This window comes from Pholis gunnellus (genome assembly GCF_910591455.1).
Source record: "Pholis gunnellus genome assembly, chromosome: 5".
NCBI lineage: Eukaryota > Metazoa > Chordata > Actinopteri > Perciformes > Pholidae > Pholis > Pholis gunnellus.
The window spans coordinates 29039345-29054452 of record NC_136531.1 but is presented as its reverse complement, the minus strand read 5'-3'; the positions used below and the strand labels follow the sequence as shown (position 1 = coordinate 29054452).

Sequence of the window (15108 nt, the reverse complement as noted above, 5' to 3'; positions counted from 1 at the left end):
TTTGTTTGCGGATTTGTATGTATTTATTTGTGGATCGCACTGCATTTATTTGTAAATTTGTAGCCGGTCTCTACTGATATGAGGTATCGTAGAGCTCTGGGTGAACACAGACGGCTACAATATTTATTTCCTGATTCAACAAAGCTGCCAGTCTCGTGGGGAGGGGAGGGGGGCGCTGCGCTCATGTGATTGGTTGAAAATGAGGCTGACATCTGATTGGCTACAGACAGGTCTATGTTGAAAAAAATGCATTTGTGAATCCAGCGGCGTCAGGGGAGTCTCATAATACTTACAAATAAATGTGAAGCGATTTACAAATAAATGCAGCGCGATCCACAAATAAATACATACAAATCCACAAACAAATACATACAAATGCAGAAATATATTTGTGATTTTTTTTTACATTTATATAAATCGTAATTTATTTATTTGTGCATTGGAATGTATTTGTGAATTGTTCTGCGTGCATTTGTAAATCGAATATATTTGTAAATCCTTCTGTGTGCATTTGTAAATCGAATATATTTGTGAATTGTTCTGTGCGCATTTGTGAATCTTTCTGTTTGCATTTGTGAGTCTTTCTGTGTGCATTTGCAATTATTGAGACTGATCTGACCCCATAGTCCACTGAGTCCCCTCTCAGCTTTGCAAAGCCTGCTCTGGTCTTTCTAACAGGAAGATGTAGTTCCTCTGTCAGGTGACAGCACAGTCCTATTTAGAGCTGCTGTATTCTCAATTGTTTGTTCCAGCTTCTGTGACCCGATGTGACGGCAGAGAAACGCCTTTTTCCCACGTAAAGGCTCAGTTTGTGTGTGTGTATTTGTGTGTGTATTTGTGTGTGTGTGTGTGTGTGTGTGTGTGTGTGTGTGTGTGTGTGTCTGTGTGTGTGTGTGTGTGTGTGTGTGTGTGTGTGTGTGTGTGTGTGTGTGTGTGTGTTTTTTTGTTGTGTGAAAACACAATTCCAAACACACAATCAGAAATACAGAATCAGGGGAGACAGGACACATACAGAAAGACAGAGGAAACCCACACAGGACATATTCATGTGGAACAAATTGGTGCAGAGAGAAGCACATACACAAAACATGCATATGCATATAGAAACACATAAATAAACACATTGTTTCTAGTAGGAAATAGTGTGTGTGTGTTATCTCTGCCATGGCTGTAAACAAACCTACAGAGGCCCTTAAACACAATGGACTGCTTGACACTGTCTGTTTGACTGGCCTCTAATACAAAGGCCAGGCTGTGTGTGTGTGTGTGTGTGTGTGTGTGTGTGTGTGTGTGTGTGTGTGTGTGTGTGTGTGTGTGTGTGAGATGGCCTTGCTTGCAGCGAGCAGTCATATTGTTTCAGTCAGAGTGATTGTGTGGATATTAATTACCGTTTATCATAAATAGTACAATGGCATTTATCTTATTGTATTGAAGGACAGGAAGTGAGATAACATTAACATACAGTACATTTGTCGCAGAAGAAGAATGAATCCAACCATTGGACAGTAGTGCAGTTATAAATGTCATCTGTCTGCCAAATTCATTTTATTTTACACTTATTTACACAGACTGTGTGTGCAGTGCATGTACATGTTGCCATGGTGGCCAACTTACTTTACATGTTGCTTATACAGAGCACAGGTAGAAATCTACCAGTTCACAATCAGCAGGTGGATTTAAAAGTAGTTTAGCTTGCTACCATCTCATATCTACTATCACACAATCATGAGTTTGGTCCATTTGATGTAAGACCATACAGAACAGCTCAGGTGAAAGCTTTCTCACTAAAGTAACATCAGGTGGTTCTGGTGACGGAGAAGACAACACTGGAGCTGACACAGTAGAACAGCTTATCAGGCACTAAATGTAGCGGTGACAAACAGAGAACGTGGAGAGGAGGGTGAGGATCACTTTCTGGTGGGAGACAGTTAACGAATGGGATGTCATCACTGCACCAAACGGATTGTAGAGGGGGAGAGAGAGCTTTTTCCACCCTTCACTACAGACACCCGGGTGGGGGTCAGGCCACGGTTGTCAGCGGGGCCCAGTGTTGGTCCCATTTTATAAAAATAGTTGGTCCCTTAAGCTTTGTTCGCAATTTAGAAATTAGGTAAAGGAGCGATAAGCAAGACAATGTGGAGTTTTTCTGATTTGACTTCCCATTTCCACCGATAGGGCTCAGCTACTGAAGTAGATACTGAAAGAGAGTCACACAGAGCTCTAATGAGTTCGGCCTGGTCCAGGTGTTTTCTCAGCTGTGACGTGTGTCTGATCCAGACCCGCCTGTTTCAGGGTGTAGTTATGGCGCCTGGAGAACATGTGCTTTCACTGCCTGATCTTTCTCCATCTGGTCCGAGAGAGGAATGGGTGAAGACCCAAAGGGCTGATTCTCATTGTGTGATGAGACTTTGCCTGTTCAAATAATAAGAGACATCGATCATGATGGCTACTTTGTCCACGAGGATTCATTGGTGAGAAATTTGGGAAGTGACTCTCTCACGCGGGCCCAGTGTTCTCTCCTTTTGTCCCTTCTCCCTACAGTCACCCATTTTTTGCTGTCTTAGGTCTATTCTCATGCCTTGTTTTGCACCCAACAACAACCATGCACACACATTCATCCCTCATGCACACTTACACCACAAATTAGATAAACTATCTTTTGTTAAATGTTCATCGTGTTGTGTCTCCTGATGGTTGTGGCATAAGAGCTGGGTCAACAGCTGAATAGGAAATCAAATCAAATATAAAAGCTATATTCCACATCTTTCGGGACTAATTCATATTATACATAAATCTGGATAACACTTTTATGGATTCTGTTATTTTATTCCATCAGTGGGATGCCTTAGAGCAGTGGTCGCCAACCCGTCGATCTCGGAGACTTTCCCTGTCGATCTCCAAAATAAAAAATAAAAAAAGAAGAAAAAGAAAATCCTGTGCTTTTATTTTGAAGGGGATTTTGTCTGCAGCCTGTCTGCTCATCATCTCCGCTTGTTTGCACGTCTCAAAACGCGCAGCTAGTGGGCCCTACCGAGGCGGGTCTATGGAGCAGTTTAGCCAATTGCTGATTAAAGATATAAATGAGTGACATACAATTTAGCCAATCAGCGTCCTCAAATAGATTCAGAGTGGGGCCAAAACGATCTGGCCCCAAGCTGCGCGTTCTCGTCAGGAGAAGTCTCTACAGGCGAGCGCGAGCGCCAGGCGAGCACTGCTCCTCCAAGACCCGTTTGAGAGGAGAAGTTTCGCGGAGATTCTGCAGTTAAAGAGCTGATCCCAGATCAGCCTGACCTCACAATCAGACAGCAGACTAGCGGGAAAGGGAAGCAGAACATGAAGCTTCTCTACTAGCTGCACCAGACAGGTTTGGCTAGCTCAGGGGTCGGCAACCGTTACTATCCAAAGAGCCATTTTGCCCTATTTTCCACCAAATAAAATGTGTCTGGAGCCGCAAAAGTTATTTGATGTCAAATTTCTCGCCACATATCAAGCATTCAGGTAAGCCAGCACCGTTGGCAGTGAAAGCAAATTAATACGTCCACGCAGAATTAAACTCTATTTTCCTCCGTGACTTTTCTTCTTTTGGATTTATCCATCGATAGTTTACCGAGGGTGGAGGTCTGCAAATGGTCAATGACTTACAAGAAAATGCGCATTGCAATGAAAGATGCAAGTGGCGGATCGCGTACCGCGGCCGTTTTTGAATCTATTACTATTTTGCTCGACAGGTTCGAATCCAGGTTGATGCGATCTTCCCATAAATATATTTTCTTCAATGTATTTCTTTATACGTGGCTGTGAGTGCTCACTTATACAATCGTAATCCCCGCAATATATATGAGATGTGGCTTTTAGGTCTCCAGCAATATGTTTGTGAATGTCATGCTAACAACTTATTTAGCTTTTTAAAACAACGGGGACAGATCCAGCACGGACAGTTAGGGAGTGAGGGATGAGGAGGTAAGGAAACATGAGAACAGCAATGTAGGGAGTGAGGGATGAGGAGATAAGGAAACATGAGAACACCAGGGTAGGGAGTGAGGGATAAGGAGGTAAGGAGACAGACACCTCACAGACTGCCTCAGACTGGCTGTCTGTGCTTATGAGCCGAACTACAAGGCACTCACAGACGGTGTTCAGTCACAGCATCACACTGACTTGAGTCACATGACTTCTGATGGCATTGTGATGGGACACAGAGCTGAACTGCACTTACATTAGTTGCACTGACTGAGAATTGTGTCAGTGTTGTGTTGTAACGTCAGTTGATAAATACAACAGTTAATATTGGTCGTTCATCCAGCCTGCTCATTGCAAATGTGTTTTTTCTTGTTCATATTGTGTGCGGTTAACAAATAATTTCCTTTTTATGTTGCACTGAAATGAATGATTTAGTGTGTTCTTGGTCACATCAATTTGAAAGCTGGACCAAAGTGTTTGATTTCATTCAATTACAATTAGACCAAATAAAAAGCCTCAAGCTGTAAGTACAGTCTGGACAGTCTTTTTCTCTCAACGCCTCAATAAGTAGATCTTGCCGGTCACCAAGGCAGAGGTCAGGGATCTTGGGCTTAAAAAGGTTGGTGACCACTGCCTTAGAGTATAATGCGACATTATTTCAACAAACGCATATAGAACAGACCATGTTCTGGAAGCACAGAAGAGACTCCTGCAGCACAAGGGCCTACGTTCTAGCTAACTTCTAACCTCCATGCCATTAAACTGTGACATTCATTTCTGACAAACTTTAGCTCATGAACATTTATTGTTACATTCACAACTTACTAATAACCTGACTCTGCTCAGACTATCAGAACACCCGTTTGTCCTGAGTGCAGTCACACCACCTCTCTCCCGCACACTCGCCACCCACAAGGCACTAAAAGTGATTGATTTGGGACTTGTTGGTCTTATCTCCAGTTCCTCAGGGGCAGCAGAGTGTTAATTGGTCAGTCAGTAGTTGAGTATTCAAGTTGTGTACTGATAAAGAATACCAGCAGTGTTCTCAGTGAAGGTGTCTCTTGTCTCTTTCAGGACTCTTCACCAAAGCCAGACATGGAGGAGAAATTGCGTTCAGCTTCCAGTGTTGATGAACTGATGAGTCTTATTTATCCGTCATACTGGGCTGCTCTGAAGTGCAGATCCAAACTATCTGCTGCCCCTCCAGCCTTCAAGCTCCAGCCTCGCCGACTGAGGCCGCTGGCTGAGACAGAAGAGCCAATATTCGCTGCTGCCTACCTCAACTTGGATGTACTGAAAAGTAAGTTTTCACTTTGGTTTAGTATTATTTATTTCAGACATGGTCATCAAAGCAGCTCCCATCAAGGAAACTTACTGAATCTAGTGACTTTCATACAATTAGCTAATGAAGACTGGCCTAACAGTGTAATTATGTATATTCAGTAATACTATAAAGTTTTCTTACAAAATGTTAGTTTCTGCATCAGTAGGCAGACAGGCTATATAGACGGTATTTCATTTGACAGTGGACTTGAGCTTGAGGCCCAATTCTTGTTAGCTCTACACAAAGTGTAATCATATTTTCTATACACAGTGTGCTTTTGATAGCCGATCACATTGGCTCCACCTTGATGTTGACAGTTTGGTGATGACCCACGTTGGACACTTGGGTTAAAAATATGTCCTGACTTGGCAACAATGGATTATACAAATGTAGAGACCTCATGTTTGTATATGAGTGTATTATATATGTGTGCCTTTGTGCATTGCCATCCATGTGTACAGCAGCTGACAGCTGAAAAATAGACGTGTTGCATGTCTGTGGTGGTCTGACCTTCTGTGTGTGTGCAGGTATAGAGTCGGAGTGGAGGAAGACTCAGTGCATGCCCAGGGAAGTGTGTGTCGACGTGGGCAGGGAGTTCGGGGCTCCCACCAACATCTTCTATAAACCACCCTGTGTGTCCGTCTACAGATGTGGGGGATGCTGCCACTCTGAAGACAAACAATGCAGGAATATCTCCACTGGTTACCTCAGCAAAACTGTAAGCACAGTCTTCTTCTTCTTTTTCTTTTCATTATGTGCTCAAATATGGATCAGCGTGTATGTGATCCCTGATGATTGATAATTTCATAAGAAAAGGTCTGGCTCAAAGGTTTGCCATTATTTATGGCCTGGTCATTCCAGGTTTGCTCATGAATAAGCCACTGTTGCCAAAACTAGCAGTGGTGTAATAATTAACGGATAAAATGGTGATATCCATGGCCATGAAATTACCAAAGAGTGTGTCTGGCACGCCTCTGACGCGCTGAGCATTTGATTCAACTTATAATTGAACTTGACTGTGATCTGCGCTGCATCAGAGGGGAGGTCATGAAATCATGAAATTAAAAACTGTGTTTCCTAGTGGTGTACGGATCCCTCTTCACGGTTCAGCACACGTGAATAATAATTACACAGTTTACCTTAACCATCAAAGTGTGAAATAAAGACATCGGTATCTGCCAATATTCAGTAAAATATGTGATCAGGACATCATTGATGTTTTTCTAGTCTCTGATGTCTGATAATGTTACATTGTAAACAACTAACCCATGTTCAAATTGACAGGAGACCTAGGCTCACACCTATGGTGCAGCTGGATACAGGTTGGGACCAGATAGAATACATTGCTTGCATTAGAGGCAGGTGTACTCTATAATGCACACATCTCTTCTGTCTGTTAAGTAGTTTGATAATGGGACTGAGGAAAATGTATTCCTTCTACTAACAGTTTGGTAACCTGCACCTTACTATTCCATTCGAGTATGATTCCTTTCAACAATTTGAATGCACGATTCTCAATGTATGGCATCCTCAATTTACTATACTACCGCATTACTTCTTCATCGATTAATACAAGCAGTCAGACAAGTCTGAAGCTGCATCTTTTCAGCTTCACTATCTGTGTCAGCCACCTCCGTACAAAACCATTATAAAAGAAAACATAAATCCTTCAGTGATTTAGTGCTTAAATCTACAAAAGGTTTTCCCATTGCAACTCCAAGACAGGGCACTGAATTCCTATGGCATTTTACACTGTATAAATTAGCTTAGCAGCTTGCAGACTTTTCCTTTTACACAGCTCTTCCACTCTTGCTTGGTTTAAGTCACTGCATCTCCCGACAGAACACCACCACATTTGAATTTCAGCCTGCATGCATGTTTTTTTTCCAGCTAAACAAACAGTAGTATTGGTAGCGAGAGCAACAAGTTAGTGGACTGCTGGACTCTGGCAAACAATAACGAAGAGAAAGACGACAGAGAGGAACTAATGCGACAGTACATGACAGCAAAACGCAGTAAAGACACTGAACAGAAATGAAACCATCACGGTCACTGCATCGATACAGAATCGTCCACGTCTTGATGCAAAATATACGCACCTCTAATGTATGCATTAAATTGCACACAACAATAATCACAACCTCAACCTTGGCAGAGTGGGTGAAATGGGTTTCTTTGGAGCCCAGGAAAGTGCAAACAAATGGACTTGCACCCACCTGGCACACAGCCAGCGGAACCACCAGCTCCTTGTGATACAATGTATTCTTGAGGTATTTCCATCACTCAGCTGTGCCTTGAAACAGAGGGCAGGTTCTTTCAACTGGTTAGTTCATTTCCAGGTAGCTGCTGTTAATGGACTGGCTCATGAATGATAGCCTATTGTTTCAGTTCCCATAAGTGTTCTAGCGGCTGCGGGCTGGGCTGATAGCCCTTTTGTTAGATGCAATTTGATTTCAATCAGAGCAGGAAGTCTACTTGGGCCAGAAGTTTGGCTCCATATGCGTGTTTGTAGACTTACAGGTGCAAATACATTTTTGCATTCATACTCGTGTGTGTTTGTGTGTAAGTGTACATGTGTGAGTAGGCAGCAGAATGGAGGAAACTAAGGAGAGAAGAGGATCCATGCTTGTGCTTTGGTATGCACTAAGCTGTGTGACAATACTGGCATATTAAACCTGTGTTAATCAACAGTTGACATTGACTAGATTGAATCAACTGTAATTGGGAGCCATTTCTACCTGTATGTGTCTGATAAACCCAGTGTATGCTACCTACACAGCGCCAAATGGCAGACAGAAAAAGGTACCAGCTAGCTAGTAAAGAAAACCAGATACCTAGCAGCTAAAGAGCTATAGCTTCTCACAATTAAAATGACATTGGACTGACGTTCATCATGTAACACAATTTCAAGCGAACACGTTAACACCTAAGTTGGTGATATGATTGGGCTGTGTTTCTGTCAGCTTGTCTTTGTGATTTCCTGCCCATTGGTGGCCAGACATTGGTTCATGAAGCTTGACAGGACTACTCTTGCTTAAAGATCTGCAGTTCAATCACGAGAGACAAGTCAGGTAAAGAAAAGATAATTATGTATATGCTGACACAGCTATTCTTAACCACTGGGCCATGGCCACACGTGATGAGTAAGACATGCTAACACTGACGTGTGCGAGGATAAATAAAAAAAGGGCACCATTTTGACAGAATGATTAATCTCACTCACTATTATACGGTTCATTCTAACACTACAATTCAATCTGTAGAGTAATAGCAGGGCATCATTCCTCTGTTGAGCAAGAGGGTCATCAATCTACTTGAAGTCTACTTTTAAGTGCCCCTATACAAATTGTTCTATTTATTAGTTATAAAATTGGTACTGTGCGTGTGGCACTCTGAACAGAGATGCGAAGGAAGCAAGATGGCTCACTCTTTAGCTACTGCCATCATCAGCTCTGAAATTTAATAAAATAAATGATTTTTACCACTTGGACACTCCACAATCGGACACTAGATTTACTATCACAAAGTGGCATTTTACTTTCTCCGGGCAATTAGGCGAACCTTATTTGTTGGGCCCTGTACAATGTGACTAACATATGGATTACATTTGTATATTTTAGCTTAGTTTGCTTTAAAAAAGTAGTAGACCTGGCAAGATGGCGCTCCCTAGAGGGCGACGTCGCGGAGCTCTCAGAGTCAAGTTTCTTATTTTACTTATTACTTTCTTGTGCCGAGTTAAGACACACCGTCCAAAAGTTTTCTATGATCGGGCGAGCTTACTACAGCTGAGAGAGCGCAGCCATTTCGGACTTTTCACGCCGAACACGCTGGAACCCTACCAAGAGCTAACATGCTATGTTGACTCGACGCCACGCCGGACCCCGATAGGGAGCTCATCTGAGAAGCGCGGCAGACGGGGAGGAGCTGACCGTAGGCTCCGGCGCTTGGTTAGCAACGGAAGGCTAACCCTCCCGATCATACTGTTTGCAAACGTTCAGTCTCTGGAAAATAAGGTGGACGAACTTCACGCTCGGATCTCCACGCAGAAGGACATTCAGGATTGCTCCATACTATGTTTCTGTGAAACCTGGCTGGGGGAGAGGACACCCGACGAGGCAATAACACCGGACGGCTACACGCTCTTCAGGGAGGACCGATGCGCTGTGGGAAGCGGCAAGACCCGCGGAGGAGGTACGGCCGCCCTCGTCAAACAATCCTGGTGTACCGACTGTAAGATCATCTCAACATCTTGCTCTGAACATGTGGAATATCTGACTTTGAAGCTGAGACCATTTTATCTGCCCAGAGAACTGCAATGCATCATCGTGTGTGTTGTGTATATCCCCCCCTCCGCCAAAGAGGAGGCGGCACTGAAGGAGCTACACGACATGATCAGCGAGCACGAAAACATGTATCCTGACGCTGCTGTTATTATTCTGGGAGATTTTAACCACTGCAATTTCCGGAAAAGCATGCCTAAATTGCATCAGTTTGTGACCTTCCCCACTAGGGGAAATAAAACATTGGACCAATGCTACAGCAACATCAGAAAAGCCTTCTCAGCTGAAGCAAAACCCCACTTTGGAAAGTCTGACCACCTGGCAATCCGGCTCAAACCAGTCTACAAAAAGAGGCTCAGGACAATACCAGTCAGAGTCAGGACCTTTAACACCTGGACTGATGGGGCACAGGCTAGCCTGCAGGGCTGCTTTGAGGCCACAGACTGGAGCACTTTCAAAGTGGCCACTAACAACAGCCATGAATATACAGAGACTGTGAGTGACTACATCAACTGGTGCACAAACAAATGTGCTCCCCCCAGGACTGTGCGTATGTTCCCCAACCAGAAACCCTGGTTTAACGGGGACATAAAACAGAAACTCAGAAGAAGGCGGGAGGCCTTCAAGTCAGGAGATCAAGCGGAGTATAAGAGAGCCCGCTACGAGCTGCAGAAGTCCATCATAGCAGCAAAAAGGGCTCACTCCCAAAAAATTGAAGGCTACTACCTCAACAACAACACACGCAGTATGTGGCAGGGAATCAAGTCTGTCACAAACTATAGGAGAACCACAACAACCACAGACCCCTGAGATGCCACCCTTCCAGACAGCCTTAACAACTTCTACGCCAGGTTCGACAGGCTGAACACAGACACCCCCTCAAAAGCCCCCTGTGAACCCACGGACATTGCCTTTCAGGTGACGCACACACAGGTCCTGAGGGCTCTGAAGAAGGTGAACCCCCACAAGGCTGTGGGACCCGATGGGAGTTCTTCCCAAAGTTCTGAAAGCCTGTGGGGAACAACTAGCTGGTGTGTACACTGACATTTTCAACCTGTCACTATCCCAGGCTGTAGTCCCACGTATCTTCAAATCCTCCATCATCATACCAGTCCCCAAAAGACCAGACACACCCACCCTAAACGACTTCATGCCAGTGGCACTCACACCAGTCGCCATGAAGTGCCTAGAAAAACTGGTCCTCACACACATCAACCACAAGGTCCCGGACACTGTCGACCCCCTCCAGTTTGCCTACCGCCCCAATCGATCAGTGGACGACGCGGTAGCAATAGCACTACACCACACTCTGCAACACCTGGAAAGCCGCAGAATGTATGCCAGGATGCTTTTCCTGGATTACAGCTCGGCCTTCAACACCATCCGCACGGGCAAACTGATCGAGAAGCTGACAGACCTTGGTGTACCAACTCCCACCTGCAACTGGATTCTGGACTTTCTGATGGAAAGACCACAGGTGGTGAGAATGGGAAGACAGGTGTCCACTGAGCTTACAGTCAGCACAGGACCCCCACAAGGCTGCTGCCTCAGCCCCAAACTCTTCACCCTGTACACCCATGACTGTGTCTCCACCCAGGACAACACCATCCTCCTCAAATACGCAGATGACACCACCATCCTGGGGCTCATCAAGGGGGGGGGGGGGAAGAGTCAGGGTACAGGACCCTGGTAAATAACATTCTTGTCTACGGAGAAGAGAACAACCTCATCCTCAACACAGACAAAACCAAAGAAATAATAATAGACTTCAGGAAGAATCCTCCCCCTCTACAGCCTCTTATCATCAAGGGGACCGAGGTGGAGAGGACCGACGGCTACAGATTCCTGGGAATGCAGGTTACTTCAGACCTGAGCTGGACTCCTAACACCACAGCCACAGTAAAGAAAGCCCAGAAAAAGCTTTATTTCATCAGGCTGCTCAGGAAAGCTGGTCTGAGCCGTCGCCCTCTCACCCAGGCCTACAGAGGACTGGTAGAGAGCACCCTCACCACAGGCATCACTGTCTGGTATGGCAACACCACACAGGCAGAGAGGAAGGCTCTGCAAAGAGTCATAAAGACAGCAGCGAGAATCATAGGGACAACACTTCCTTCCATGGACTCAATGTATGGGCAGCGCTGCCGGAAAAAAGCAGAGGGAATCATCAGAGACTCACTCCACCCAGCTCACTCTCTGTTCAGACACAAACAATGCACCTATAACTTGAGGCACAGCAGAGCGGACAGCATCATCACCCACAGAACACGTTTTTTCAACAGCTTCTTCCCTGCCACAGTCAGAATGATGGCAAAATAAAAAGGCTGAAACATGTGTAAAACAATAATCCACTTTACTTCACCTCACCTAACATGTGCAATATTATTATCCATGAAAAGGTGCAATATTCTTATTCTTATCTGTGCAATATCCCCACCATAACCTTCTTCCACCTCTCAAAATGTGCAATATTCCCATAAACAGGTACTCATTCTCCATATTATGTTATTTATTATGTATAGTGTTTTTATACTTGTATATCCTTCTATTTATAAAGTGTTTTTATCCTTACTTTTATCTTCACTATCTTCTAATGTTGACCCAGAGAGCTCTGCACAAATAATTCCAATGTACCTGGACTGTTGGTCTATGTACAAATGGCAAATAAAGAACCTTGAACCTTGAGGTACATATATGTATCAAGTGGTGGCTGAATATCATTTGTAGTTTTGTCTTTTCCCTGTGAGGACTGAGAATGGCTGCTGATGAGCTAAACACTGTTGAGCTATAGCACTGTTGGGCTACCTTCCCCCGCACATGTTTTGACCCCTCTTGTGGACGGTGCACACACACCTCTATCTGGCCTCAGCATCCCCTCTCCTCATCCCTCTGTGTGTGTGAGCCTGTAGACGTAGGCTACCTCAAAGTCACGTTTGCCCTCTCCCACAGAAAAGTGGTGTCTTGAGGCTGATGTCTCCGGGCATTACGCACCGCCTCTCCAGCAGAGCCCGACTGCAAGCCCCTGCATGATGCAGCCTCTGGAGGCTTCCGCTCAGCTCTTTTAGCCCGAGCCCTGTTTGGGTTGTACTCCGACATAAGAAGCGGCGGCTCTGGCATGGCTCGTCTCCATGACTCGGGAAGGACTCAGCCGCACATTTCTCTCGGCTGAGATAGACGGCATAGCGCTGCAACGTTAGTCTTTTGGCTTCATTTAAGTCATTCATTATTTAAGGATTCTGTTATTATAAAGTATTGTTGTCTGTATTGTTGATTTTTATTGAATAAGACACATTTTCCAAAATGTTTGGTGTGTTTTATGTATTATGTTTATGTACCCAAATAAAAAACTGAATACCCACAAATGGTGGTTGAATATTTGGGTCCAGTCCTATTCACTGTTAAGTTGGTGGCTGAAATTGATTTTGTATTGTTTTGTCCCCTACAGAACGAGCATAGAATTTTCATTGGAAAAGCAAACATCTTCTAAGAGTCAGTTAAATTGCAGACTAAAAAGTCAGCCTTGTAGCACATTTTGAAAATTGGACAAAGGTGTTTGAATGATTCTTGGACTAAAGGTTTAAGAAACTTTGCGCAGCATGCCACCCTTTAGTTTAGGCAAGAACAAATGACGCCAAGCTTGAGGCTGAGAGGCTTTGGCCTGGCAGCAGTAACAAAGCTGGGAGTCTTCTTGAGGTTTCACAACACATTCTTTTACTCTGCCGGTTTTTCCAAACTGCTATTTTTGGCTGCAATCTCAGACTACTGGCCAGAGTTTGAGATTAACATAGGCTTTATAGTACGTCATTCGAATGATGGTCGACTAGATTGACAATTTACAGTTTAACTGAATGGTAATGACTTCTTGAATATGATTATCTCAAAATGGATGTAAGGGAAGGTGAAGAGTCAAATGTGGCTGTTTCTTTAAATAGCGTTCTGTGGTTTGTTTCGTCATCCTGAAAGTTTCATTGTGCCGATTTATTTTCCTACAAGCAGCTGGCAATCGTTGAGTTTTTGACACTTAGCAACATGCTAATACCACTTCAAGGATCAATAAAGTTTCATCATGTTTTCTTTTCTTCTGCCTACTTGAAAAGGATAAAACAACGGCAACACTGCAGTTTGTGTCGGGACTCAGCATTTTTGTATTTATTAAAAGACACTTGAGCAGTGTGGAGGAGTTCCATTCTCTGCAGGAAATCGATTCCTCAGAACACCAGAGTCTTGGTTCTAGTCAAAGCGAGGAAGCGTAGGTATGAAGAATTTGATAGACTTTCAAGCCAACCACAAATTTAAGAAATGTGTCCAGGTGAACTTTTCAACCCAGTGGGGGTCATGGTGATCTCAAAGAGCTCTTTTTACATTTGTGTATTCTGTAACCATGGTGAGCTCTCTACCAGGTCAAAAAGACTGAGGTCAGCTTTAATGATATCCTCATTAGGATGAGAGGGAGCGAGACAGTTTAAGCTGCTTAAGAGGCTTGAATTGGAGTCATTGAGACTAATTAGTTTCTATTCATGCTGTTCAACTCCATGATTGAAAGAATGAAGTGGCTCTCAGGGTTTCTCTTCTATTCTGTACAGCAGCCTGTAAGTATCTTCATCAGTGCCATGTGAAATAACCAAGCCCAGCGCCTTTTTACACTTTCTGGTCTTCAAGTGGTAATCCTTCACATTCTCACTTATTGTATTCATTTTAAAATGTGCTCCTTTTCCCAGTGATTCCAGCGTCAGTTTGAACTCCAAGTTGAAGGGTCCTTGTTGAAGGGTCCTTGTTGAAGGGTCCTTGTTGAAAGAATGTGTGAAATAGTACCTTTTTGTGATGGACTACCTTTATTGACTGAATTCAAAGTCGAGGCCAGTTTAATGGGATGAAGTGGCATCCAGAACTTTCACAAAAGGAATTTTAGATATATTTGTTATGACATGTATGTGCCACAGACATATTATCACCTCATCAGGGTTTTACATCCAGCTGACCTGGAGATTATCATCATTGGACCGGAGTCCTGGTGAAGAAATTTAAACATATAGACCGCTGTTTGTGTCCCGTGCGAAACCAAAACTCAAGCATGACTTATCTTAACTTTTGTTATGTTACTTATGTACTTAACTAACAACGGCTACATAACAAAGATATTTATTTTACTGTACTGTTATTGCTTAAATAAACCTAATAACTAAGTAAACCTATGTTGGTAGTTTATTTTGCAAAGGCACTATGCATGCAGAGGGGAAACTGACACGTCCCTGACTCATCCAAAAGTGACACTTGATGGGAACCTAAAGCGTCATAGTTTGAATCGTAGGGTCACTGACCAAGCTGCCATATATGACGACATGGGAATGAGAATGTGTTGTTCTGCTTCACTTTTATTATACATTCTTCAACCTGTAGGCAACGCTTTATCCACAGCTAAGTAAAGTTTGGTTCAGAATACGGCAACAAGATTAATGTCGGATGTACAATGGTGGGACAGAAAACAAGAATTTCAGATCATAAAAAGTCCACACTTGTATTGTATGGTGAACTGGATTATTTTAGGAA

The 15108-nt window shown here is 43.7% G+C and overlaps 1 protein-coding gene across 1 annotated transcript in view; it reads left to right on the top strand.

Moving 5' to 3' along the window:
* The window catches only part of vegfc (vascular endothelial growth factor c), a 60014-nt gene that overhangs the window by 31402 nt on the left and 13504 nt on the right, over nt 1–15108 (top strand). The window contains exons 2-3 of the mRNA XM_079160402.1: nt 5035–5260; nt 5812–6002. Of these exons, the coding sequence (XP_079016528.1) occupies nt 5035–5260; nt 5812–6002 (417 nt within the window). The remainder of the gene's footprint in view (nt 1–5034; nt 5261–5811; nt 6003–15108) is intronic.